The sequence below is a fragment of the Nerophis ophidion genome, linkage group LG09 (assembly GCF_033978795.1).
Source record: "Nerophis ophidion isolate RoL-2023_Sa linkage group LG09, RoL_Noph_v1.0, whole genome shotgun sequence".
Taxonomy (NCBI): domain Eukaryota; kingdom Metazoa; phylum Chordata; class Actinopteri; order Syngnathiformes; family Syngnathidae; genus Nerophis; species Nerophis ophidion.
Window position 1 is genome coordinate 32,283,231 of NC_084619.1, and position 26,061 is coordinate 32,309,291.

The following is a 26,061-nucleotide window of genomic DNA, read 5'->3' on the forward strand; positions in this document are numbered from 1 at the left end:
AACTTGCCCACCTCATCAACCCAGTGACCAGTGAGTGTGGGTGGACACACCACTATAGAAGAAAGTGGGATGCAGTCCGCTGCCTTTGTCTTGGCATGTTCTTGAGCCCTGAAAAGGCATCAACCAAATCAATTTGGTGTGTTCAGTTGAGGATTTTACTACTACTATACCTTCCTCATTACAAAATACTTGTATGGTTTAGTGAGACACAATTTAACTCATTGAAATGCTGTTCACTAAAGTATGCATGGATGTATTAACAGATTATCAAAATAAAATAATTCCAACAAATTTGGACAAATATCAATAGCTGCAAGTAGATAAGCAACTTTTGGGCTGTGTACCATACCTGAGGTAGTGATCTCCTGCTAAAATGCAGATTGACTGCAGAGTTTTTCCGAGGCCCATATCATCACACAAAATGCCATGTAGCTTGTACTTATTTAGGAAGGACAACCAGTTCACACCGTCCTACAAGAAAATATCAAATTATAGAAGTGAAATGTAAACTCACAGGCACATTAATGTAAACCAGTGTTTGGTGGCATATGGAAGGCATTGTGGGTGATATTTTAAAACTCTCAAAAGTTGGAAAGACAGCTAAAAGAACCAGCACAAGCATAGTTCACTTAAACAGATTGGACATTAAAGTAAAAAAAATCCTATGAGAAGTAACGTCCACATATTGTAATACCATACTGCATATTTAATTTAAAGCTCCATCAGTAGTAGTTAGAGAGGTAGCAGAGTCTTAAAAGACACACGGACCTGTTGGTACTTCCTCAGCTCTGCTTTTATGGGCACAGGGATGTTGTAATTCTCCAGCTTTCTTCCATCTAACAGTTGCTCCAAGAAGTGTCGTTCTCGGGCCTTCTGCCGGATCAAGTCAGCAGACATGGCAGGGGGGTCCGGTATTCCTGCCTGAAAAAACAATTGAGCACAAAGTGTTAAATACATTTTTAACATTTGTTTGATGTCTGAAACACCGCGTTAAGCTATTTGTGTGATTGTACCTCAAGTGGCAACAGCCGGATGAGTGTAGCAAAGCACTGTGTGGCCATGAAACGAATGCTGTCAGTGGGATCGCTCATACGCCCCAACACTGGCACTACCAGCAGTACAATGTAGGGGATGATATCTACATCCAGCTGTTCCATAATACCTAATAAGTCAGTCAAGGACAATCTTGTCCAAACATAACACAAAAGTGTTGACATATTTACTACAGTACAAGACTATGTGGAGGATACAAGCCAAGGCCTCAATGGCTCCTTCTTGTTTGGTGCAGTCATCAATTGCAGCTAACCAAGGTAGTACACACTCAAGAAAACCATCCATGGTCTCCAGCATGGATATCTTACTAAGTACGCCCACACACCGAGCTGCCATGTGACGCACTGCTGTGTACGGATGTTGTAGGCAAGTAAACAGATGAGGAAGATGCTGCAGCAGCTAAAAAAACAAGAGAAAAACAGACTTTTCAGTAGATATTGCAGTACCCATAATAACCTTGCCAACCAGAACGTGGTGGCCAAGGACACAAAGCAACATGAATAAGGGTTTGTGTGATTAGGGCTGCAGTTATTTTTATTCATACTGAAGTCACGATTATTCATTAAGCAAGGTAAAACTGTGTTGGGCGTGGTTAAAGGGGAACCATCACAATTTCAGAAGGGTTAAAACCAATAAAAATCAGTTCTCAGTGGCTTATTTTATTTTTCGAAGTTTAAAAATTTTTTTTAACCATCATGGAATATACCGAAAAAAGGCTTCAAAGTGCCTGATTTTCGCTATCTGTGAAGCCGCCGTCCATTTTACTGTGATGTCATCCAGTGATGCGAATACAAACAAACATGGCTGATAGCACAGCAAGATATAGCGACATTAGCTCGGATTCAGACTCAGATTTCAGCAGCTTAAGCGATTCAACAGATTACGCATGTATTGAAACGGATGATTGGAGTATGGAGGCAGATAGCGAAAACGAAATTGAAGAAGAAACTGAAGCTATTGAGCGAATAGCTATTGATGCTATTCGGCCATGTCTGCCTTAGCATCGTCGGTAAAATGTGCAGACCAAACAATCAGGACTTTCGCATCTTGTGACACTGAAGCTACTTAAATCCGTCGATTGGTAAGTGTTTGGCATTAAATGTGGGTGGAGGGAAACGCTGGATGCATATATAGCTACAAATGTACATACAGCTAGCCTAAATAGCATGTTAGCATCGATTAGCTGGCAGTCATGCCGCAAACAAATATGTCTGATTAGCACATGAGTCAATAACATCAACAAAACTCGCCCTTGTGATTTTGTTGGAAATGCATCTGCAGGATATCCCTACATCTCTGTGCCATGTCTGCCTTAGCATCGCCGGTAAAATGTGCATAGCAAACGATCGGGACTTTCGCATCTTGTGACACTGGAGCAATTTAAATCAGTCGATTGGTAAGTGTTTGTTTGGCATTAAATGTGGATGGAGGGAAAGGCTGGATGCAAATATAGCTACAAATTTACATACAGCTAGCCTAAATAGCATGTTAGCATCGACTAGCATGCTGTGCTAATCGATGCACACTCTACGTAAATCAACTTGAATCCGTCCCTGATCGTGTTGTTACACCCTCCGACAACACACCGACGAGGCATGATGTCTCCAAGGTGCGGAAAACAGTCGAAAAAACGGAAAATAACAGAGCTGATTTGACTCGATGTTTATAACGTGTTTGAGAAAATGGCGGATTGACTACCAGGAGCAAATAATGGAAAGGCGTTTAATTCGCCAAAATTCACCCATTTAGAGTTCGGAAATCGGTTAAAAAAATTATATGGTCTTTTTTCTGCAACATCAAGGTATATATTGACGCTTACATAGGTCTGGTAATAATGTTCCCCTTTAAACACGATGCCATCATGTTATTTGAAAATTCTTAAATAATAATAATAATAATAAAATAAAATGGGCCGGCATGGCGTGGTGGGTAAAGCGGCCGGCCAGAAACCTGGTTCGATTCCCACCAATTGACATCCAAAAAATCGCTGCCGTTGTGTCCTTGGGCAGGACACTTCACGCTTTGCCCTCGTTGCCGCTCACACTGGTGAATGAATGATAGCTGGTGGTCGGAGGGGCCGTAGGCGCAAACTGGCAGCCACGCTTCAGTCAGTCTACCCCAGAGCAGCAGTGGCTACTGATGTAGCTTACCATCACCAGGTGTGAATGAATGTTGAGTCCCACTTCTCTGTGAGCGCTTTGAGTGTTTGGAAAAGCGCGATATAAATCCAAGTTATTATTATTATTATAATAATAATGGATTAGATTTTATATAGCGTTTTTCTATTATTAGATACTCAAAGCGCTCACAGAGAAGTGGGAACCCATCATTCATTCACACCTGGTTGTGGTAAGATCCATTTGTAGACACAGCTGCCCTGGGGTAGACTAACAGAAGCGAGGCTGCCAGTTTGCGCCTATGGACCCTCTGACCACCACCTATCATTCGTTCATCAGTGTGAGCGCCACCGGGGGCAAGGGTGAAGTGTCCTGCCCAAGGACACAACGACTGCAATTTGGATGTCAAGAGGCGGGGAGTGAACCTGCAACCCTCAGGCTTCTGGCACAGCCGCTCTACCCACTACGCCATACCGCCCCAAAAATAACGAAGATGGATTAACGATTTTCATATATTTAAATAAAAAAAATTGTTTTTGTTAATCATTAGTAACAACGTGCAAGCTCTTACTCATTATATGATGTATTTAGCTCAAATTTTCCACTTTGATGCTTTTTTATGGGGAGAAAAGTATAAACATGCATGCACAAGCACACACCATGATAGTTTTGTGCTCATACCCAATGGCCTCTGGCGTGGACGTGCATTCTTTACAGGCTGTTCTATGTCGCTGCAGTGCTTGATTAGCAGGAGCCTTTTTAAATGTTAATATCTCCAACTATCCCCCTTGTTTAATCGTGGCAGCCAAAAACGTGTTTGTGAATGAATTCAGATTAATAGTGCAGCCCTATTTGGGATTGCTTTTACTAAAACTGAATTTGTGATGAAGTCATCTCAAATACAATAAAACAGCCATCAGGGTTGAATCATACCAGAGGTTTGAGCTCATAAGACATAGCTCCAGCTGTGACTTCCAGCACTTGCAAAGAGTTTACCAGTTCCTGAGCAGCAGCATCTCCCCGGTCTAGCTGGACCTGCCTATCTGGAACACAAGAAAGAGAAAAGTCACTAAAAACATGCCCTTTCTTCAGGTTTTAAATGCACTAAAAAGTTACAATATAATTGCAAACTTACTTTTGAGGATCCAAGTTTCAAATAAAGGAGTATAAAACCTGGTAGTGATGCTTAAAATAGTAGTGTAAAAATGACCTGGATGTTACAAATCAACATACCAATAACATGACCTTCATTCACCACAGTCCTCAATGGCCCCACTGTGGTCTCCCAAAGGTATGAAAGAGATCTGGTGAGGTCTGCACCGAAGTGCTTTGAAATGGTTGTTAGGGAGAACTCTGCACCTCTCCTCTGAATAAGAAATGGTTTTCTCTATAAAAAATAAAATACAATTACAAGTCTTAAGATGAAAATTAGCTCAGGGATTTTAGCTCATTCTTCCATACCTCATCATTGTCTAAGCCAACTGTGCTGCCTGGAGGTAGCTCTGTAGAAGGAGTCTTTGAGGATTTTGGAACAGGACCCCTTTTACTGGTGATCGCAAACGCTGCCCTTTGGTGACGGTAAAGAGTCAGGATGCCCCGGGTTTTGTTAACCATGTGATGCAAGCAATCTTTCTCCAACCCACTGCCTAATGTTAAAGAGGAGAAAATGTTCACACTTATCAGGTCCCAAATGACTTAGCTAGTTCATATCAGTTCATATCACCGGTAACACAAAATTATACTGCTTTATTCAATGATTCCACATAATATTATATATTGTTTTACCTTTAGTATTTTCTTGTGTAGGAGGGACGGGACAAGCAGCTGAGGGGGTAACTGAGGAGTCCACACAGACTGAGGCACAAAGGTTTTTGATAACCTTGGGGTTGGGACACGGAGAGCGTCCGGCACACTGCTGCAACAACTTGGCAATGAAAGATGCAGCATAACCCTGAATAAGAGTGTTCTCCTCCCGCTTGATGGCTTCCATCAGAGGCCGGACCAGCGGGTTGAGTTTGTCAGGAAGCACTTTTAGGTTGATCACTGCACAGGCGGAGAACATTTGGATGCGCAGGTGCAACTGCTGCCATTCACTGCTGGTCTCCATTACTGTGGCTTGTGCTTGCTGTCGTTTACTATCCAATACCTGCCACTGTTTGGTTTTAACGTTCAAACCCGCTGTCGTTTCTGTGAAGATGGTGGTTAACTGGGGAAGAAACAGGAGAATAGTTGCTTTACATATTGCAGTAAGCATTGACATTTAAACGGCTGTAGATGAGCTTGGTATAAAACTTTTTTTTTTTTTTTTATTGAAATTACATGCTTTACAATTGCTGGGTTGCAATCACATGACCTACAGGCACTTCCAGGTGGTTGTTTAGACTCTCATTAAGCCACACTGTTTATTTACCTGCACTAGTGCAAATTTGGGAATATTTTTAAATATTTCGAGGTAAATATATAAGCTATCATGATAAACATTTAAAATAAGATGGAGTGGATTCACACACTCTTAAGAAAAAAAAGGAAGTTTAGTTTTTGCAGTTGATTTCCTGGTACAAATATTTGTCGTCTAAAATCGATGTTTGCAGTAGTTTAAAATGGTATGAAATTCATTTTTTGTCGCATTGTTTAGCATTTGAATCTGCAATGTTTGGTTTGGTATCAAGATTCTATATGCTGTCGAGCCTACGAGAGATTTCCTCATGTAGTTTATAAATACTATTAGGATATATGCGAATAAATATCACCAAAGACGCTATTTTGTGGCCATCCATGTCAAACAAAACACTTTGTATTCCTGCACAACAGCAACTAAGCGTTTAGTTTATGCTATGAAAATATCCAACATGGATTGGACCAACAATTACAATATGCTAAACATGACATTAGATTATGTCCACAATCAGGTATTGTTTGTTATATTTAGGCATAGCAACTACAAAATAACTTAAAAGAACACAAACAAAACTAATGCGATCAAGTAGAGAAATTTATTGCATCACAGAAAGTTTCTCAATTAAATGTTCAAACAAATCTTCAACTCAGTTATTTTTGCAGACACAAGCAGGGTCCGATTATACTTCACAAAATATCGAAAGTGATATTTTAAAGATTTTATTCCGTTTATGAACCACTTCTCGGTACTCTATTAAAAATGTTATTTTCTATCTCTCGATCTGGACGCTTGGAACAGCACACCAAAGCAGCATTTTCTGTTCAAACTCTTCATTTACGAACACGTCTCACTTGATTTAACGCTAAGCTCGAGCTTATTGGTCACCATGTGAATTACACCACGTCAAAGCATAGCGGACATGACATCATATGCAACGCATCAATACAATACATTCTTGCTGTGTATCAGTTTTTTTTGTTCGAACAGTATTCTACCTTTAATGTTTCACCTCAGTGAATTTAGTCACAGTTGTATGGACATAGAAACTTTCACAGTAATGATAAAAGTATCAATACCATGGTATCAATAATGACACGAGTACCACTTGATTATCATTTACTCCTAAAGTATTAATAATTCATAAATGAAAAAAGCACACGCATCACTTCATCTTGTACGGTAACTTACTACATACAGACTTTTGTGCTGAAACTTATTAATGTCAACAATTGAACTTCAAAAATTAGGTCATTTGGTATGACAAATAAAAAATTAAATGGGGAATGGCCAGTATTTGTCATGTTTTACTAGGGGAAAAAAGGCCAAAAAGAAATTGGCATTGTATCAAATAAAGACATTTGGTATCGACCACCACTATTCAACATGATGCAAAGGACGGATAAAAGTTTTTAATTAATCTTTCTATTCTGACGTAACAGCAAATGCTATGTTGAGAAACATGTGGTCCAATCCTTCATAAAGTCTCATCTGCACCAGTATACTCAAGAAACGCAATTCTCTTAACACCAATATACAAAATATCGTCACATAACTTACAATCACGATAAATGTCTATATCTATCTTTAGACTTGACATGTCCTTTATAAATTATTTAAAAAGTGACACTGTCATAAAAACCTGTTTTAAACTGTCATTGTTTCTGCAATATTGCGGTTTGTACGCTAGTTAATTTTTGTTTAAAAATATACACTAGGAAAATTTTTCATTTTTGTTTCAGCCTTATGGGAGCATTGAAATTGTCATTAGCTGCTCCAAGGAAAGTAGTTATTTCAGAGTGTGTTGGTGGTCATACCAGCTCATTGGCTTGATCAATGGTGAAAACATTACAATTGAGGCGATCTTGAAGGTCTATGTGAGCCTCAGAAAGTAAGGCGATGAACTGCTTGCACTCGTTCTGCATGCGTGTGAAGGGGATGGCAATCTCATCGTAATACAACTGCTCTGATAGGATGGCCAACAAACGAGGCTGCACCGTGGATGACACAATCTGGCAATCCTGATTGGGAAAGATTGAAATGGGAAAACATTTGTTATTTTAAAATGTTTGATAATGGACACTTTAATAATAAACACACAAATAAAAATGTGTTTTACCTTTTGAAGAGCAGCCCACTCACAGAGCACAAGAGCTACGGCTATTCGTTGCAGTGCAGACTTTGAATTGAGGTGAAACAGCAGCAACTGGCCTAAAGACTCAGCTGGACGGACCTCCTGAGATGCAGAATTGAGCTGAGGGTCACAGATACATCTACACAGAGACCCCAGCAATCTAGATGCAAGTTTTAAGGCAGGGCAGGAAAAACACCACATGTTAAACATCTAAAAGACAAAGAAACTAAGACTATTAATTGAGATAATTTAACAAAATAACATGTACAATATTTGCACAGTAAAATTAGGCTAACTTACTTGGCCGCCATGAGGCGAGACCGGACTACCACATAGTCCCTAGACACTGGGTCCTCTGTCACTGTCTCTGCCCCAGCTATATATTCCTGGACAGTTTCCTTTATCTGGTTGGTCCCTTGGCGTGCCTTTGTACTACCTTTATCCTGTTCATTCAGCATAAAAAACATTGTCAGGAAATCTGCATAGCTCACTACTCAGTGTAATTGGACAACCATTGATAACTGTAAAAGCTTCATAGGAGCTAAAATCCTTTGACGATAAGAAGTCAAACTATAAAAAAACAAAAAACATTAAAATAGTTCCGTAAATAACACACTTATTGTTTTGTTTGTCACACTTCATTTTGGTTTGATAGCAAAACGAAAAGACTACCTTGGAGCGGGACTTCACTTCAAGTAGCATATTGACGTCTATGGGAATGTGTGATGCCTGCATCATAAGACAAAGCCAGGCGCCCATCCATGGACAACTGGCTGACACCACAAACTGCTGGGGGGCTTGAGTGAGTAGCTCCATCCACACCTGCATGCAAGTATAATAAACAATACTAGAAAACACAGGGCCACTAAGAAAAAAATCTCGGGATGAAAAAACAGTAACTTAAAAAGCAGATTGTGGATAGGAATTACAATAGACACTACTTCATTGATCACAATTATCTAATAAACTCATGGTTTTCAAAAGGGTGTGGTACACACAGACCTTTTGGATAAGGTCCAGAATTTCCTCATTGCTTTCTAGGATGCAGGACTGGAAAATGTGCCGAAGCATATCTTGTAGGATAGGGTTTATCCACATTGCACATTTCTGATGATCATAAAACCAAAAATCAAATTAGAAGCAACAAAAATAAGCTCACAAGTATAAATGCCTGGAAATATTGACATGAAAGAATGTAAGCCCATCAACAATTAAGGATGTTCTGATCAGGGTTTTAAGCTACCGAGCACCCATAAGATCAGCCATTTTGATCACATGTATTAACTGTAAATATTAATGCTGAGTGCATTTGACAGTGTAGCACTATTAACACAATATTTCAACTACTACCTTAAACTAGTTCTCTTCCATTACATGCAATTGTTTGAGCAAAACAAAGTAAATAGTGCACAATAACCAAACAAAAGCCAAAAATTAGTCTTTATTACTCATTGAAATTAGTTGGTTTTGTTTCAAAGGAATTATTCCGTGTTTGTAAACATTAACAAAAACAGCAAAATTATTGAAAAGACAAATATTTAATTACTCATGTATGGATTATATACTGATACTAACTTATGTATCAAAAACACCAATTTATGAATACATTTTATGTGTCGTGTATTGACTGACAATGCGGCCACACCATCAGTTGTTACATTATTCTCACTTGACTCTTTATACTTGTAAAATTTCCTGTTAACACAAGCTAATGTTCCGCTGTAACAGTTTCATCTGGTCTTCTTAACTTCAGTATGCACTTATTTCTTGGTGTTTTTAAACTAGCTTATCAGTTAGCTTAGCTATTAGCATACTTTCTCCTGGCTTTCTCTGTGTTTGTACCATGTGTAGCCTTGTCCTCCAGTGATTTGTACTTGATATTTAAGAAAATATTATAAGTAGCTTATTTGCCATATTAATTTATTGGAGTGTCTCCACTCTGCTTACGAAGACACAATTAGCTGCTGGCAGCTTGTCAGCCGGAAGACCAAAACTAGAGTGCCAGCCAGAGACGTTCAGTGTTTGTGATCAGCATGAAAAAGACAAATCGGCAATAGTCACATACCTTTTCACAAGACCCTGCCAACCGATCGGCACATCCCTATCAACAATATTTTAAATTTATACTACACCATTGATCTAAACAGCCTTATCCAAATATTACCTGGTCAGCTTTAGACAGCAGTGTGAAAAGAGTTTCCAGTGCTGCCCGTCGAACAGATGATATAGTGTGTCTCAAGAAGGGCCAAACCCGGGGGACCAGCACCGTTAGTGACTGCTGCATACTACAAAGGAATACGAATGTGTTAGTCAATGTACAAAACATATTTAAGAATTAATTTATGTTCAAAAGGAAATACTGTCGTCTCCAAGATGTTGCTTGTATGCACTTTGTGAGTGCGCGTTTTGACCCAATCAAGATCATGCGCCTTGGCTCTGTAGTCACCGCCGCAGATGAGAACGGTACTTTTCAAAGGCAGCATAGTACCGATTTCAATCAATTAGTATCGCAGTACTTTATGAGTGCCAGTATACCTTACAACCTTAATACATACATACATGTATGCCTAGTGAAAAAATAAATACAAGTCCCTACATAGCGAGCAGGCACCCTTTAATTTCCTGCCTTCTAAATCCACACTACATTCAGTGACTTTAGCCCTAGTTGCTATAAACTTGCGGTTCAAAGACGTGTGTCGTCTAGCTCATTATTCAGTATCTATGGCTGACAGCTGTGTTGCCATACTGTGTAGATATTGTCTTTCCTGACTTGCCAATTTCCTTTTCTTAGCTGGTTACTCTCTGCAGTAACACAGTTTCTATTAGCCTTCTGTTGAAGTGTACGAACTACAAAGCATTTATTATTTTCTTATTTCACAATTTCACATTTAAGCTGGCTTAGCGCCACTTCATGTATAGATTTTCCTCTTCTCTTCCCTGTGTGTGTCTGTGCTAACCCAGCTAACACAAAATGTAAAAGAATGTTGGCTAATTAGGATTGCAACAATTCGATACAAATCATAATGCATAGATGTCTGGGGATGACAGTTTATATTGATATTTATATTGATAAGATTATAAACAATTCAGTGAGTTGAAATCAAGTCAGTAAATATTTACCTATAAATTCAAACAGTTCAATTGAAATAAATCCATGGACACTGCAGGTGAAGTTTCTTATATTTTTTGTAATTTATTTTAAAGGAATTAGGTATTAAGTAATTATATAGATAAGTAGTAGAGTAAACTTTCAATGGCCAATTTATTAATATTTCATTTGAATAAAGTGCAACAAACACTTCAGGAAGACTGAATTAACAGGAAACCTTTCCTGCCCTCACTTTCAAAAAATCCCCCCCAAAAAAAGAAAAAAAAAAAAAAAAAAAAAAAAAGTATGATAATCCAACTTTTACCAGTATATTTACCTGCTACTTTTGCTTGAACATAAAAAATATGTTTTAGTATCGAAAAAAAAAATGCAAATAACATCTCCATCCATCCATCCATTTTCTACCGCTTATTCCCTTTCGGGGTCGCGGGGGGCGCTGGCGCCTATCTCAGCTACAATCGGGCGGAAGGCAGGGTACACCCTGCCGGAGTACCCGGAGGGACCCCACGCATTCACGGGGAGAACATGCAAACTCCACACAGAAAGATCCCGAGCCTGGATTTGAACCCAGGACTGCTGGAACTTCGTATTGTGAGGCAGACGCACTAACCCCTCTGCCACCGTGAAGCCCCAAAAAACATCTCTTCAGGCTTAATTAAAAGTAGGTTTAAATGCTACTTTTGTTGTTTTTCGACATAGGCTTAATACAAATACAAAATAATATAAAATTGAAACTGCAACCCAAATCTCTTCAGGAAAATGAGCTGCAGTTTGAACAGCTAGTACTCTCATTTTAATAAACATCAGTGCAGTAATATTAAACAAAAGAGCATGTGCAAAACTACTATTGGGCGCTGCTTCAAGTGCCTGGGCGGTCGGCGTGTGTTAAATCCCACAGCGCCTTGAATTGAGAGATTTTTCGTGTTGCCATTGTATTTTGCTTGACATTTACATACCCTACAAACAGCGACTGACGTGTCAAGAACATTTGTCTTTGCAAAAGTTTGAAGAGGGACTGCACTCTTTTTTTGGAATTTTGCCTGTTGATCACAATCATCATGAAAGACATGACAAATGTTTTTTTTTTTTAAATGCATTCTGAATATTAAATACACGTAAATAAAAGTACGCTTACAGCGGAGCCAATAGGAGCTACATTATTCAGCCCATGAAAGCCAATAACCATTGAAAAAAGAGCCAACAATACTCAATTCACTTTTTGTGATTTGAATATTAACCAAGTATTTTATGATATTATTATTGTAAGCATTAACACAGAAACTATAGCAGTGACAAATCACTTCTGTGTCTCCCTATGTTGACATCATCGAATGGGCTGCAGTTTCCTCACTTCCCTGCTCCCATTAAGTTTATTTGTAGATTATAATCATACATCTTACCTGAACACAAGACATCTGACTGAGGAGATAATCCGATAAATTGGGACACTTTGACAGCCAATTTATGACCTGGAAATGGCGAGAACGACACGAAAAACGCTAGTTCTGCTCCGCTCCCCATCCAATTTAATCACGAGGATTATTAAACATTCTTCACCTAAATGGGAATATATGAACATCCTAGCAGTCTGCATCTTAATGACAGCTGACTTTGCACAGTAAGTGATGTTTTATTATGTTTGTTGGGTCTCATTAAGTCTGCAGTGAGCAGAAATCAGGGATGAAGGGGGGGAAAAAAAGCAAAATCTGTGATGCCTACTTGAAATTAATGTGCCACGTATGCTTAAGATGATCAAAATATGTAAATATTAAACATTATAAATGTGCTTGTTGCTACATTACATATATACTTTATGTATATAAAACCCTAATGGAGGTGTTTGAATGTTTTAGGGGCAGAATTGAACAGCTCCCATAGGCTCCACTGTAAGCAGACTTTTGACCAAATTTAATATTTAGAATGCGTTAAGAAAAATCCATCCGTCGTCACGTATTTCATAATGATTGTGAACCATAGGCAAAAAATAAAAAAATGGTAAATGGGTTGTAATTGTATAGCGCTTTTCTACCTTCAAGGTACTCAAAGCACTTTGACACTACTTCCACATTCACACACTGATGGAGGGAGCTGCCATGCAAGGCGCTAACCAGCACCCATCAGGAGCAAGGGTGAAGTGTCTTTCTCAGGGACACAATGGACATGACGAGGTTGGTACTAGGTAGGGATTGAACCAGGGACCCTCAGGTTGCGCACGGCCATTCTCCCACTGGGCCACACCGTCCCGAAAAAAAAATAAAATAAAAAAGTGTAGTTCTGTTTTAAGTCTTTCCACGCACTAGACCACAATGGTGAATTGAGCTTTTCTCATTTGTCTGCTAGTTTCTGGTATCCGGCAAACTTGTTTTATTACAGATGGTGCAAGGCAACTGATGTCGCAGACGGGCAGACAAGACTCTGGTAACTTAAACGTCTTTATTATTAGAAGTGCTAAAGATAACTTTGTATAAGAACTGTCAGTATTACTTTATTTACCATATGTAAATATGGGTAATCAATGTTTGGACATTTGTCCATCAATTCATGAATCGCCAATGTTCGAATTGTAATGCATCAGAGAATTGATAGGTTTTCCCACTTCTAAATATAAGTGTTCACTCAGTTTTTCATTCTCCTTGAGATAACTGAAAATGTTATGGGTGGATTTTGATCCAACTTTCAGGAAACACACAAAAAATGACTTTAGCGACCTTAAGCAGTCTTGCATTGCAAAATAAATTCGGTGACCAACCTGAACTGCCGAACCTGTGGGTAGGTAAGCAAAGACGAAAGCAGTGTCATGATGCTGTTGGTGGAAGCAGTGAGGTCATCCAAATCCAAAAGAGCATCCCATAATGTGTTCACGATGAATGGCACCTAAAAGGTACACACACACAGAATTCCAATACTAGAAAAAAAACATTGATGAAGATGTAGGGAAAAATACTAACCACATGTCCTGCGAACATGTTCTTTCAAGGGAAACTTCACTTTTTTGGAATTTTTACTATTTTTAACTGGTTGTACTTGTATAGCGCTCTTCTACCTTCAAAGCGCTTTTGACACTACTTCCACATTTACCCATTCACACACACATTCACATACTGATGGAGGGAGCTGCCATGCAAGGCGCTAACCAGCACCCATCAGGAGCAAGGGGTGAAGCGTCTTGCTCAAGGACACAACGGACGTGAAGAGGTTGGTACTAGGTGGAGATTGAACCAGGGACCCTCGGGTTGCGCAAGGCCACTTCCCCACTGCGCCACGCCGTATTTTTCACAATCATTAAGAAATGACAGATGATTTTTCTTTTATGCATTTTAACTTGTAAATAAACGTTAATAAAAGTCCGCTTACAGCGGAGCCGATGAGAGTTCCTCTCAATTTCACCCATAAAATCCAAAATCCATTCCAAAACAACCAACAATACTCCATTTACATTTCATGATTTTTTTATCAACCAAGTATTAGTGATATAGTTTTTAGGGGCGCTAACACAAACTATTTATAGGGGCACTGTGAGCACTTTCCTGTGTCACTGCTTACGTCAAGTGGTTTGCTGCTTTCTCGCTTCCTTGCTCCGTTAGTTTATTCTGCATTTTACCTGAACATGAGACACCAGAGTAGTTATTCTATCAATTTGGTACACTGACAGGTTTAGGGTCCGAAAATGGTGAAAAATAAATTAGAAGCTTGTCCCACTACCCTGTTTCTTTGTGAGGATTATGAGACATTCTTCACCTAAATGGGAACATATAAACATCCCAGCAGTCGGCATCCTGATTACAGCAAACATTGCATAGTAAGTGTTTAATTATGTTTGTTGGCTCTCATTAAGTCTGCAGTGATGAAGGGGGGGAAAACAAGCAAACGCTCTGATGCGTATTTTAAATTAATAAGTAACTAATAAATATTATAAATAAATGATAAATGGGTTGTACTTGTATAGCGCTTTTCTACCTTCAAGGTACTCAAAGCGCTTTGACACTACTTCCACATTTACCCATTCACACACACATTCACACACTGATGGAGGGAGCTGCCATGCAAGGCGCCAACCAGCACCCATCAGGAGCAAGGGTGAAGTGTCTTGCTCAGGACACAACGGACGTGACGAGGTTGGTACTAGGTGGATTTGAACCAGGGACCCTCGGGTTGCGCGCGGCCACTCTTCCACTGCGCCACGCCGTCCGTTACTACATTACATACAATTGCAAGAAAAAGTATGTGAACCCTTTGGGATTACTTTAATTTCTGGATAATTTGGGCATAAAATGAATTCTGATCTTCATTAAAGTCCCAACAACAGACAACCAGTCTTCTTAAACTAACACTGCACATACAATTGTATGTTTTCATGTTTTTATAACATGTAAACATTCACACTGTAGCTATGGAAAAAGTATGTGAACCCCTAGGCTAATGACTTTCTCCAAGAGTCATTTGGAGGCAGGAGTCACCCGACCTGGAGTCCAACTAATGTGATGAGAATACAGGTGTTAGTTAAAGCTTCCCTGCCCTTTAAAAACACACACCAGTTTTGAGTTCGCTGTTCTCAAGAAGTATTGCTTGGCACAAAAGTGCTGTCTAAAAACCTACGATCAAGAATCGTTTACTTGCATGAAGCTGGTATACAAAAGTATCTCTACAAGCCTTGAATTCCCAAGTTTATCAAGACATTTTTCAGGAAAACTTAAGACCATCTGTTCTCCAACTGAAGCTCAACACAGTAATGCAAAAAGACAACGACCCCATATTTAAATAAACAACAGAACGGCTGCAATAGGAGTGGCCAAGTCAGAGTCCTGACCTCAAACTGATTGAGATGCTGTGGCATGACTTCAAGAGAGCGATTCACACCAGACATCCCAAGAATATTGCTGCACTGAAACAGTTTTGTGAAGAGGAATGGTCCAAAATTCCTCCTGACCGTTTTGCAGGTCTGATTTGCGGCTACAGGAAACGTTTGGTTGAGGTCAGTGCCGCTAAAGGAGGATCAACCAGTTATTAAATCCAAGGGTTCACATACTTTTCCCACCCAGCAATGTGAATGGTTGCATGTTGTGTTCAATAAACAGATGAAAACCTGTATTTTTTGTGTGGTATTAGTTTAAGCAGATTGTCTTTGTCTATTGTTGTGACTGATGAAGAGCAGAAGACATTTTATCACCAATTTATGCAAAAATACAAGTACCGTATTTTACGCACTATAAAAAGGTGCACCGGACTATAAAGGCGCACATTCAATGAATGGCTTTTTTTAAAACTTTGTTCATATATAAAGCGCACCGCATTATAAGGCGCAAAAATAGACGCAACGGTAGAGGCTGGGGTTATGTTATGCATCCATTAGATGGAGCTGCGCTAAAGGGAATGTCAACAAAACAGTCAAGTCAGTCAAACTTTATAGATAGATTACAAACCAGTGTTGTGAAAATTCCTTTCACTCCCAAAATTAATAAACAGCTGTTTTATTATTTTCCCCGAAGTAAATGGTATTTCGTTTATCTTTTAACAACAGCAAGGTATAACTTGTGGTGTAACATTCATATCACATAGTGGAGGGGAACTATTCCTCGATTCAATAAACACGTACAAAACAGTCTGACACTGTTGCGGTAAATCAAACGTTTGTTCAATCACAATATAGTAACACTCGAAATAGTGTAAAGCAACAACAATACATCAATAACAACGTTGCTCAAACGTTAATGTCACAACACACAAAATAAACATGTAACACTCACTTTATTAAGTTATTCCTCATCCATAAACACAAATGGAAATGAAAACAGCAAGCCTCGCGCATTCATATATCCCAGCATACACCGCGCGCTTCTTCTACGGGGGTAAATGAAGTGGGCGGCTGTTTACCGTAGTTGCGAGACCTCTTGTAGCATGTTTAATTCGGACACTGAAGAAGAAGAATTCGAGGGATTCGTGGATGAGTAATAACTTAATAAAGTGAGCTTTACATGTTTATTTTGTGTGTTGTGTGACATTAACGTTTGAGCAATGTTGAGTTATTGATATATTGTTATTCCTTTGCACTATTTCGAGACATCGTTAATGGAGTCTAGCAGTTCAGTGACAATTCCTGCTTTCCTGAAATCATGTCTCTCAATAGGAGCCATTTTGGGGTCTTTACATAAACACACAAATGGAAATGAAAACGGCACACCTGGCGCAGTCATATATCCCAGAATGCACCGCGCTCTTCTTCTCCTACGGAGGAGAATGAAGCTGGCGGCTGCTTACCGTAGTTGTGAGACCTGTTGTGGCTCAATATTGGTCCATATATATAAGGCGCACCGGATTATAAGGCGCACTGTCAGCTTTTGAGAAAATTTTAGGTTTTTAGGTGCGCCTTATAGAGCGGAAAATACGGTAATCCCAAACGGTTCACATACATTTTATTGCAACTGTATATACTTAAGTCATGTACATAAAACCTCAATAGGAGATGTTTGGGTGTTTTTTAGGGGCTTTATAGGCTGAATTGCGTGGCTCTCATTGGTTCCTTTGGAAGCAAACTTTTAATTGCATGTATTTAATATTTTGAATGCAAAAAAAACCCCATCCTTCGTCATGTCTCTCATAATGATTGTGAACGATAGGCAAATTCCCCCCCAAAAGTACAGTTCCCCTTAAAAGGTGGCTGAATTGCCTTTAATTCTCAAACTGACCTTGTTTGGCAGTAGCTGCACTAAGCCCTCCACCACAGGAATGAGTGCTGCAGCTGCCACGGCTCTGACATCATCATCCAGGTCCTGCAGGCCCACAGTGATGGCTGGTAGCAGGTGCGGGAGTAAGACGGAGATCAGGTCCTAAAAGAGAGTTAGGGCAGGTCTATCACTAGAAAATAATGGCTTCAGCACTACCAATACCACCTACATACGACTGTAAATTCATGACCATATAGTGATTAAACCATAGACACTCAGACAACAAGAACAGGTGGTACCTGTCGGACAGCGAGAGCATATTTGATTCCTAGCAGGCCTCCATGGCGGACCTCCCATTGGTCTTCTTGGAGCAGCTTCAGCAGAACATCTACTGTCATGGAAACACCAGTCTCATTCATGTAGCGAAGGGCTACACCAAGTGCTTGAGCACACGTCTCGCGGACAGGTGCCACTACCTGGTAATGGAGGAACAGAAATAAAGTAGCTCATCTCCAAAGAGGCTGGGAAAAGTCTGTCTGTAAGTTGTGACTTTGCTGCAGCATCAACTGCTGAGTTTGAGTTAAAGAGAACAGGAGGTTTAACTACTCCCTTCAGATGCTGGTTGATGATTACAACCATCCAACATCCACCCATCCATTTTCTACCGCTTGTCCCTCTCAGGGTTGCAGGGGTAGCTGGAGCCTATCCCAGCTGCATTCGGGGATAAGGCGGGGTACACCCTGGACAAATCGCCACCTCATCGCAGGGCCAACACAGAGAGCCAGACAGCCATTCACACTTATATTCTAGAGCCAATTTACACTATAATTATTATATATCTGTACATAGAGATGATATAGGAAATGGATCAAATGTAAAGATTTACAATACAGGCCAAAAGTTTGGACACACCTCATTCAATGGGTTTTTCTTCATTTTTTTATGACTACTTACGTTGTAGATTGCCACTGAAGGCATCACAACTATGAATGACCACACGTAGAGTTATTTACTTAACAAAAAAGGTGAAATAACTGAAAACATGTTTTATATTCCAGTTTCTCAATGAGCTTCAAGAGATAGTCCCCTGAAAGGGATTTCGCTTTACAGGTGTCATAGTTTTGATGCCTTTAGAGACATTCCACATTGTAAATAGTCATGAAAATAAAGAAAACGCATTGAAATGAGAAGGTGTATCCAAACGTTTGGCCTTTACTGTATATGCATACCTAACTTGTAAACCAATCTCTTTAATTCAAAAATCATTTAGATCTGTTATATGAAAAGTCAGAGTGTTTTGAAGACTAACCTCATCAGATACAAAATCTCCAAAGCGGTCTAGAGCGAAGACACAGAGCAATCGGATGACAAGGTCCTCTATCCATTCCACGTGCTGTTGCAACATCTTTGCACAAACAGGAGCGACACTGTCAATGCTGAACACGCAAAGTGGCATGGATAAATATGAGGTACCTGCTCTGCAGTGCTCCCCACGAGTTTGCCACCTCCAGCACCATGGGACTTGAGAATTTCTCTAAGACCAGTGCCCGCACCATGACGGATCTGTAAACAAAAAAGGTTGTGTTACGAGCTATTGCAGCTACCATATTTTCCGCACTATAAGGTGCACCGGATTGTAAGGCGCACCTTCAATGAATGCCCTATTTTAATATTTTGTTCATATATAAGGCATTATAAGGGGCACAGAATAGATGCTACAGTAGAGGCTGGGGTTACGTTATGCATCTTTCAGATGGAGCTGCGCTAAAAGAAATGTCAACAAAACAGTCAGGTCAGTCAAACGTCATTAATATATTACAAACCAGCATTCTGACAACTCCGTTCACTCCCAAAATGAATAAACAGCTGTTTTATTTTCCCCGATTCAATAACACGTAAAAAACAGTCTGATACTGTTACGGTAAATCAAACGTTAGTGCAAAGCAATAATTTATCAATAACTCAACGTTGCTCTAACGATAATGTCACACAACACAACACACAAAATAAACATGTAAAGCTCACTTTAAGTTATTCTTATTCCACAAATCCCTCAAATTCTTCTTCTTCAGTGTTCGAATCAAACAGTTGGGCGAATACAGCATCCAACATGCCTCTGTCTCGTCGAAGTAGTCCTTAAACGAGTCAGTGTCACTGCATATAATGTTAAATTCTCTCGCTGCTGCTCTATTGCCGTGTTGTACTGTGTGACTGATCACCTTGAGTTTAAACTCGGCACGCCTCCCGCAGTCATATATCCTAGCATGCACGCCTCCCGCAGTCATATATCCTAGCATGCACCGCGCGCTTCTTCACACAACACAACACACAAAATAAACATGTAAAGCTCACTTTAAGTTATTCCTCATCCACGAATCCCTCAAATTCTTCTTCTTCAGTGTTCGAATCAAACAGTTGGGCGAATACGGCATCCAACATGCCTGGCTACGTCTCGTCGAAGTAGTCATTAAACGAGTCAGTGTTGCTGCTGTTAATGTTAAATTTTCTCACTGCTGCTCTATTCCCGTGTTGTACTGTGTGACTGATCACCTTGAGTTTAAACTCGGCACGCCTCCCGCAGTCATATATCCTAGCATGCATCGCGCGCTTCTTCTACGAAGGAAAATAAGGTAGGCGGCTGCTTACCGTAGAAGAAGCGCACTTCTTCTACGGGGGAAAATAAGGTCGACGGCTGTACCGTAGTTGCGAGACCTCTTGTGGCATGTTTAATTCGAACACTGAAGAAGAAGAATTTGAGGGATTCCTGGATGAGGAATAACTTAAAGTGAGCTATACATGATTATTTTTAGTGTTGTGTGACATTAACGTTTGAGCAACGTTGATTTATTGATATATTGTTATTGCTTTGCACTATTTCGAGACGTCTGTAATGGAGTCAGTGTCGCTGCTGTTGTCTAGCAGTTCAGTGACAATTACTGCTTTCCTGAAACCATGTCTCTCAATAGGAGCCGTTTTGGGGTCTTTACATAAACACACAAATGGAAATGAAACGGCACGGCCTGGTGCAGTCATATATCCCAGCATGCACCGCGCGCTTCTCCTACGGGGGAAAATGAAATCGGCGGCTGCTTACCGTAGTTGAGACCTGTTGTGGCTCAATACTGGACTATATATAAGGCGCACCGGATTATAAGGCGCACTGTCAGATTTTGATAAAATGTTTGGTTTTTAGGTGCGCCTTATAGTGCGGAAAATATGGTAGATTAAATCAATCTTCAGTGTTTGTGTTAACTCAAAAAGCTAAGTCACAAACTTGCAAAGTGCTGTTGGGTGCAAAGTTTGTATTTTGGATTTGCAAACCACCGCTTTAAAAAGAACGAACCACTTTCATTGCGCGCACACACATGCAGAGAGATGTCAGAGCGGTAGGTTGTGAATGCTACAACCTTGCTGTTTGATGGTTCTCAATTGCACTTTGAAAGTACTCAGGTAGAAGACTACAACACTTCCTGCAAAAATTCCACATTTATTTTTTGAACTCCACCCTGATTCTAATCCTCCCTCTTCTGGACCTAAAACCAAGCTAAAGAGGTGAAGGTTGATGGAAGTTTTGTTTGACTGTGGCAATGAAGCTATAGGTGTGTCATAACTCCGCTTCACAACACACCTCGCACCAGCCTGCTTTGCAGAGAACAACCCTGGATTTCCACTAGCTGCATTTATTAAAGGTTGCTGAAGAACCCGATGTTTCCATTTCCTGCGCACAGCAATGGCACACCTTCGTCAGTCCAAAGCGTTCTCAAATATATGCAGAGCTTCTATTTTTGCCAGACTGCGAATAAATTCAGCTTGTGCTTGACAAGAAGTCACAGAGACACAAAAATGGTTTTAAAAATATTCACCAAGCAAGTGAAAGAAGAGATCTGCCACCACAAGCCTAGGGAGTATGCAATCAAAGTAAGCAATAATTATTATTTGCCCTATATTGTTTTAAAAATGTGTCTTTTCAATCTTGTGCTGAGAAAAAATCTGCACTGAAATCTGATTTGCACATTACGATCTTATCCTTGCAGGCTGTTTGTAGACACAGACATCACATACTGTACATGTTTATACAAACAATGTTGCTACTATTGTTGATGTTGGCTTCACTAATTAATGCTACTCAATAGGGCCTTAAGCTATGAAACTTTTTTTTTTTACCTCCCAAGAAGGGTTAAAGAGGTCATTGCAGAGCTCTTCACAGAAACTTTCCAGGGGCCACTCCTGTGTCTAAAAGACCAAACAGTGACACATCAGTACAGCATTCATATAAGTATTAGTAATACATTTACCAAAATGTGTTGTTTCATTACCTCCTCTGCTAGACTGGCATTATTTGGAACTTTGCTAATTACAACTTTGTGTTCTGTGGCTGGTTGGTTAACAACGCTGGTGGTTTTTCTTCGTTTCTCTTCAGGCTCACCTTCAAAACTGTCATTGCTACAAAAAAATATTAGAAAGTCAGAACTGCTATTAATGAAGAAAAAAAAATAGAACTTTCAAATACCAATAGTTAGGCCAAATACTAATAAACAATATTGACCTAATAAGTTGTAGGACGAACATTTTGCATCAAATCAGCAGTTTTATTTAAAGCAACATTATGGTAATTTATTTATTTAAAGTATCAGTAAAGTGAAAAAAGTAATTGCCTCTATATTGAAGCTATTATATATCTGATTTATGACACAAAGTTTTCCAAAGTTTTTAAATAGATATGATCAAAATAGTATCAATCTCACAGACATTCCGAAGCCATTTTGAGAGATAATGGAAGCCAGTCAAGTGATTGAGTGGAATTGTGCGAGAAACCAAAGATCCCTTACCCATCAACAAGAATGCTAATCAAGAAGACTTTGAGAGCCAACAATTACTTTGGAGAAAAATGATGATTTAGGACCTTATATTTTTAAACCCGCAAACACTAAAAGGATGAATTTAAGAAGCAGACTGCAACGCAGCAGATGCAGCTTTATGGTGACACTAGCATCCGCAGCATTGACAGGTGCTAAACATACAAACTAAGCATTTTAAATCGTAATAAAATAAACACTGTAAAATTTCCTGTTTGGATGGGATGCCGACTGGCGGGACGCTCTGATAGTCCCGTTAAGATAAAGAATTAATCGCAATCCTCACGAAGGGCTAAAGTAAAACATTCCTACGGTTTCGTCATCTTGCAGGGATGAGAAAGCAGACCAGCCTGTCTGACTATTAAAACAAAAGTAGAAGCAGCCGCCGGCTTATGTGTCAACAACAGCAGTGTAAGCTAGCTCACTTCTATCAATGCGCAGCTAAAATTGTCTGCATTGGCGCTTATAATAACAATATCACTCATATTCGGTTAAGTTTCCAGTCATGACATGTAAATGGAGTATTGTTAGCGCTTTCTAGATGTTTTTAGAGAGAATATAATGAGCGCAACATAAGGCACTCGATCTGTTGACTCAATTTTTAGCTGTTTATTTACGATTTTGAATGCATAAAAAAAGCAAACCATAAGCGTTCTTGACTTCAGAGCGGAATATTCAAAATGGCTGGCTGAATGTGTTGCACTTTTTTCAGATTGTAAATACAATTGGATATGGTTTAATAGATAGAATGAAACACAAATAAGCATATAAAGTCAACTTGTTTTCCTACTCTACTGGTAGTTCAAAGGGATTGTTTGCAACTTGTTCAAATTGACATTTTTCAAACTGAGAACATGCCACAGGGGTGTGGGGAAAAAAAGAAGAAGAATCGATAAATTTTTTTGTTTTTTTCAATCTGTCCTGTCTAACCACCCAGGCAAATCTTGTTAACAGAAATGCGCATATTTTCGGTACTGATTTATTTTAGAAAAGACAAATGGTTCGTACTTCTCATGTTGTCTTATTTGTATTTATAACATTTTTGGGAAGCATTTTAAAAACAAAACCAGTTTTCTTTTAATTGGTATAGAAAATGATCAGAGATATGTATCTATTTTATGGAGGAATGTAGTTAATAATAGGACTGGCATCCAATGTTGTATAAAAAAAAGGTATAAACCTTGAATCGCGACTAATTTTGAATCGATAATCGATTTGGAATTGAATAGTTACGCCAAAGGATTAAATCCTGTGGTTCCCAAAGATTCACAGCCCTTTCAGCCAACTTATGGTACCATTAGTGGTTAAACAGATCATATAGTGTAAATTTGAAATAGTCTATATTTTTTACAATTACGAATTGATAAAAAATTGCTGATAGGCATTAATCGGCCGTTCCAGCTTGTCACTCAGCACTGTCTCGTGTTCATACATAAAAGCAGTGCCTAAGAAGTAACTAACTATTGAAACCACGTTGTTGCCACGATAGGCTATACATTCAATGATAGCTAAACTCAACAAAATCATTATCATTAGCTTACAACACTAAAAGTTAATTTGTTTGCATGCGTGTTACGACCAGCGCAGTTTATATCATGAGTACTAAAAGCCAAAAGAGGGCAGGATATAAAAAGGGAAAATTTTGCGCCCTCAAGACAGCTGGGTAAAAGTTGTCAAAAAGGAAAAAACATCACAGCTTTAGTTGGATCCATCCCAATGCGAATATAAAAGAAAATAGGTTTAAAACTATGCAGTGATAACCTGCTGCAGTTTTTTTAGTTTCCATTTTCTCACCTTTTTTCATTTGTATCCATGTCTTTAGACCTTTGTTTTGCAACTAACTTAGCAAGCCTTTTTGCCTTATTCTTCTGGCGATTGCTCATTCCTGGCCGGAACTCCGAGTCAATCAATTCAGCAGCTTGAATGGGCTGAAAAAATTCAAAAATGTTATTTCAGACAAAAATTCACTATCAAGACAAAAATGAAATAGGCGCGATTGCGATTACTAAGTTTGATTAAATAAAATTGTCCCACTCCGATTAAATGTCTTAATATATTTGTGTTAGTCACTGATGAATATTATCAACGTACATATACTGCATTTAAACTACGGATGATAGATTTCATTCGGTTTAAAGAAGACCGTGCAAACAGGCTATCTTGAAGAGTGATGTACTACACATATATTATACTTTGACATAGGGCTGGGCGATATGCCATCCATCCATCCATCTTCTTCCGCTTATCCGAGGTCGGGTCGCGGGGGCAGCAGCCTAAGCAGGGAAACCCGTACTTCCCTCTCCCCAGCCACTTCGTCTAGCTCTTCCCGGGGGATCCCGAGGCGTTCCCAGGCCAGCCGGGAGACGTAGTCTTCCCAACGTGTTCTGGGTCTTCCCCGTGGCCTCCTACAGGTTGGACGTGCCCTAAACACCTCCTTTCGGGTGGCATCCTGACCAAATGCCCGAACCACCTCATCTGGCTCCTCTCGATGTGGAGGAGTAGCGGCTCTACTTTGAGTTCCTCCCGGATGACAGAGCTTCTCACCCTAAGGGAGAGACCCGCCACCCGGCGGAGGAAACTCATTTCGGCCGCTTGTACCCGTGATCTTATCCTTTCGGTCATGACCCAAAGCTCATGACCATAGGTGAGGATGGGAACGTAGATCGACCGGTACATTGAGAGCTTTGCCTTCCAACTCAGCTCCTTCTTCACCACAACGGATTGGTACAACGTCCGCATTACTGAAGACGCCGCACCAATCCGCCTGTCGATTTCACGATCCACTCTTCCCCCACTCGTGAACAAGACTCCTAGGTATTTGAACTCCTCCACTTGGGGCAGGGTCTCCTCTCCAACCCGGAGATGGCACTCCACCATTTTACGGGAGAAAACCATGGACTCGGACTTTGAGGTGCTGGGCGATATAGCCTTTTTAAAATATCTCGATATTTTTAAGCCGTACGCGATACACAATATATAGCTCGATATTTTGCCTTGGCCTTGAATGAACACTTGATACATATAATCACAGCAGTATGATGCTTATTTTAAACTTTCATGCAGAGAAGGAAATCACAACTAAGTTAATTGACCAAAACTGTATTCATTTAACAGTTAATCAATGGCATAAACGTTCATGTCATCTCCAAAACAAAGTGCAAGATTGTCAGACATTTTAAGTGTCAAATAAAAATGAGCTGCATAATAGGAAATCAAAGTGTTCGTCCTTCGCTGTGTGGTAGGTTACTGTACGTTATTAAATCTTGTTGACTATTTTTTCATACGGTGTTGATCTGGAAATGATTGCCTCGGCATTTTGATGGTATGGGAATTTTGAGATGCGGAGTAAGCACTTTTCATTCTCTAGCAGGTGACTTTTCAAATAAAGCTACATATTAGCAGTAATATTACTTTTTAAAGCAACGCTTTTGGCCCACACTTGACAAATTACGGTTGTCTATTTGACATATTCCCACTTGAAGCCAGACGATGGACCCCCTGCTGTTTTTCTTAGGAATTAATTCTTCCTTCATCCGCAACGTCTCTCTCTCGTATCACCACTAGCACGGCTGCACTAGCATCACAGCTAACGTTACCCTTGCTGCTGCCTCTCTGCTCCGCGAGGGCGTATACGTATGTGACATGTGTAAGAACGTGCGCTTGTTTGTGAGAAGGAGAGACAGGACAGAACGAGAAGAGCCTGTAATGTAATGCCAGCAGCTAAAAGCACCTGCG

General features: G+C 39.8%; 1 protein-coding gene across 1 annotated transcript in view; it reads right to left on the reverse strand.

Annotated features, from left to right (window-relative positions):
- The window catches only part of btaf1 (BTAF1 RNA polymerase II, B-TFIID transcription factor-associated), a 61,542-nt gene that overhangs the window by 9,792 nt on the left and 25,689 nt on the right, over positions 1–26,061 (reverse strand). Inside the window, exons 6-28 of the mRNA XM_061910858.1 lie at positions 24,121–24,254; positions 21,787–21,913; positions 21,635–21,703; positions 18,944–19,033; positions 18,780–18,875; positions 17,770–17,946; positions 17,492–17,632; positions 13,558–13,682; positions 9,864–9,984; positions 8,702–8,806; positions 8,372–8,521; positions 8,000–8,142; positions 7,685–7,859; positions 7,383–7,586; positions 4,956–5,376; positions 4,632–4,816; positions 4,404–4,557; positions 4,104–4,213; positions 1,251–1,452; positions 1,014–1,162; positions 769–921; positions 350–471; positions 1–108 (exon numbers count right to left, since the gene is read on the reverse strand). The exon at positions 1–108 is cut by the window's left edge and continues 60 nt beyond it. Of these exons, the coding sequence (XP_061766842.1) occupies positions 1–108; positions 350–471; positions 769–921; positions 1,014–1,162; positions 1,251–1,452; positions 4,104–4,213; positions 4,404–4,557; positions 4,632–4,816; positions 4,956–5,376; positions 7,383–7,586; positions 7,685–7,859; positions 8,000–8,142; positions 8,372–8,521; positions 8,702–8,806; positions 9,864–9,984; positions 13,558–13,682; positions 17,492–17,632; positions 17,770–17,946; positions 18,780–18,875; positions 18,944–19,033; positions 21,635–21,703; positions 21,787–21,913; positions 24,121–24,254 (3,461 nt within the window). The remainder of the gene's footprint in view (positions 109–349; positions 472–768; positions 922–1,013; positions 1,163–1,250; positions 1,453–4,103; positions 4,214–4,403; positions 4,558–4,631; positions 4,817–4,955; positions 5,377–7,382; positions 7,587–7,684; positions 7,860–7,999; positions 8,143–8,371; positions 8,522–8,701; positions 8,807–9,863; positions 9,985–13,557; positions 13,683–17,491; positions 17,633–17,769; positions 17,947–18,779; positions 18,876–18,943; positions 19,034–21,634; positions 21,704–21,786; positions 21,914–24,120; positions 24,255–26,061) is intronic.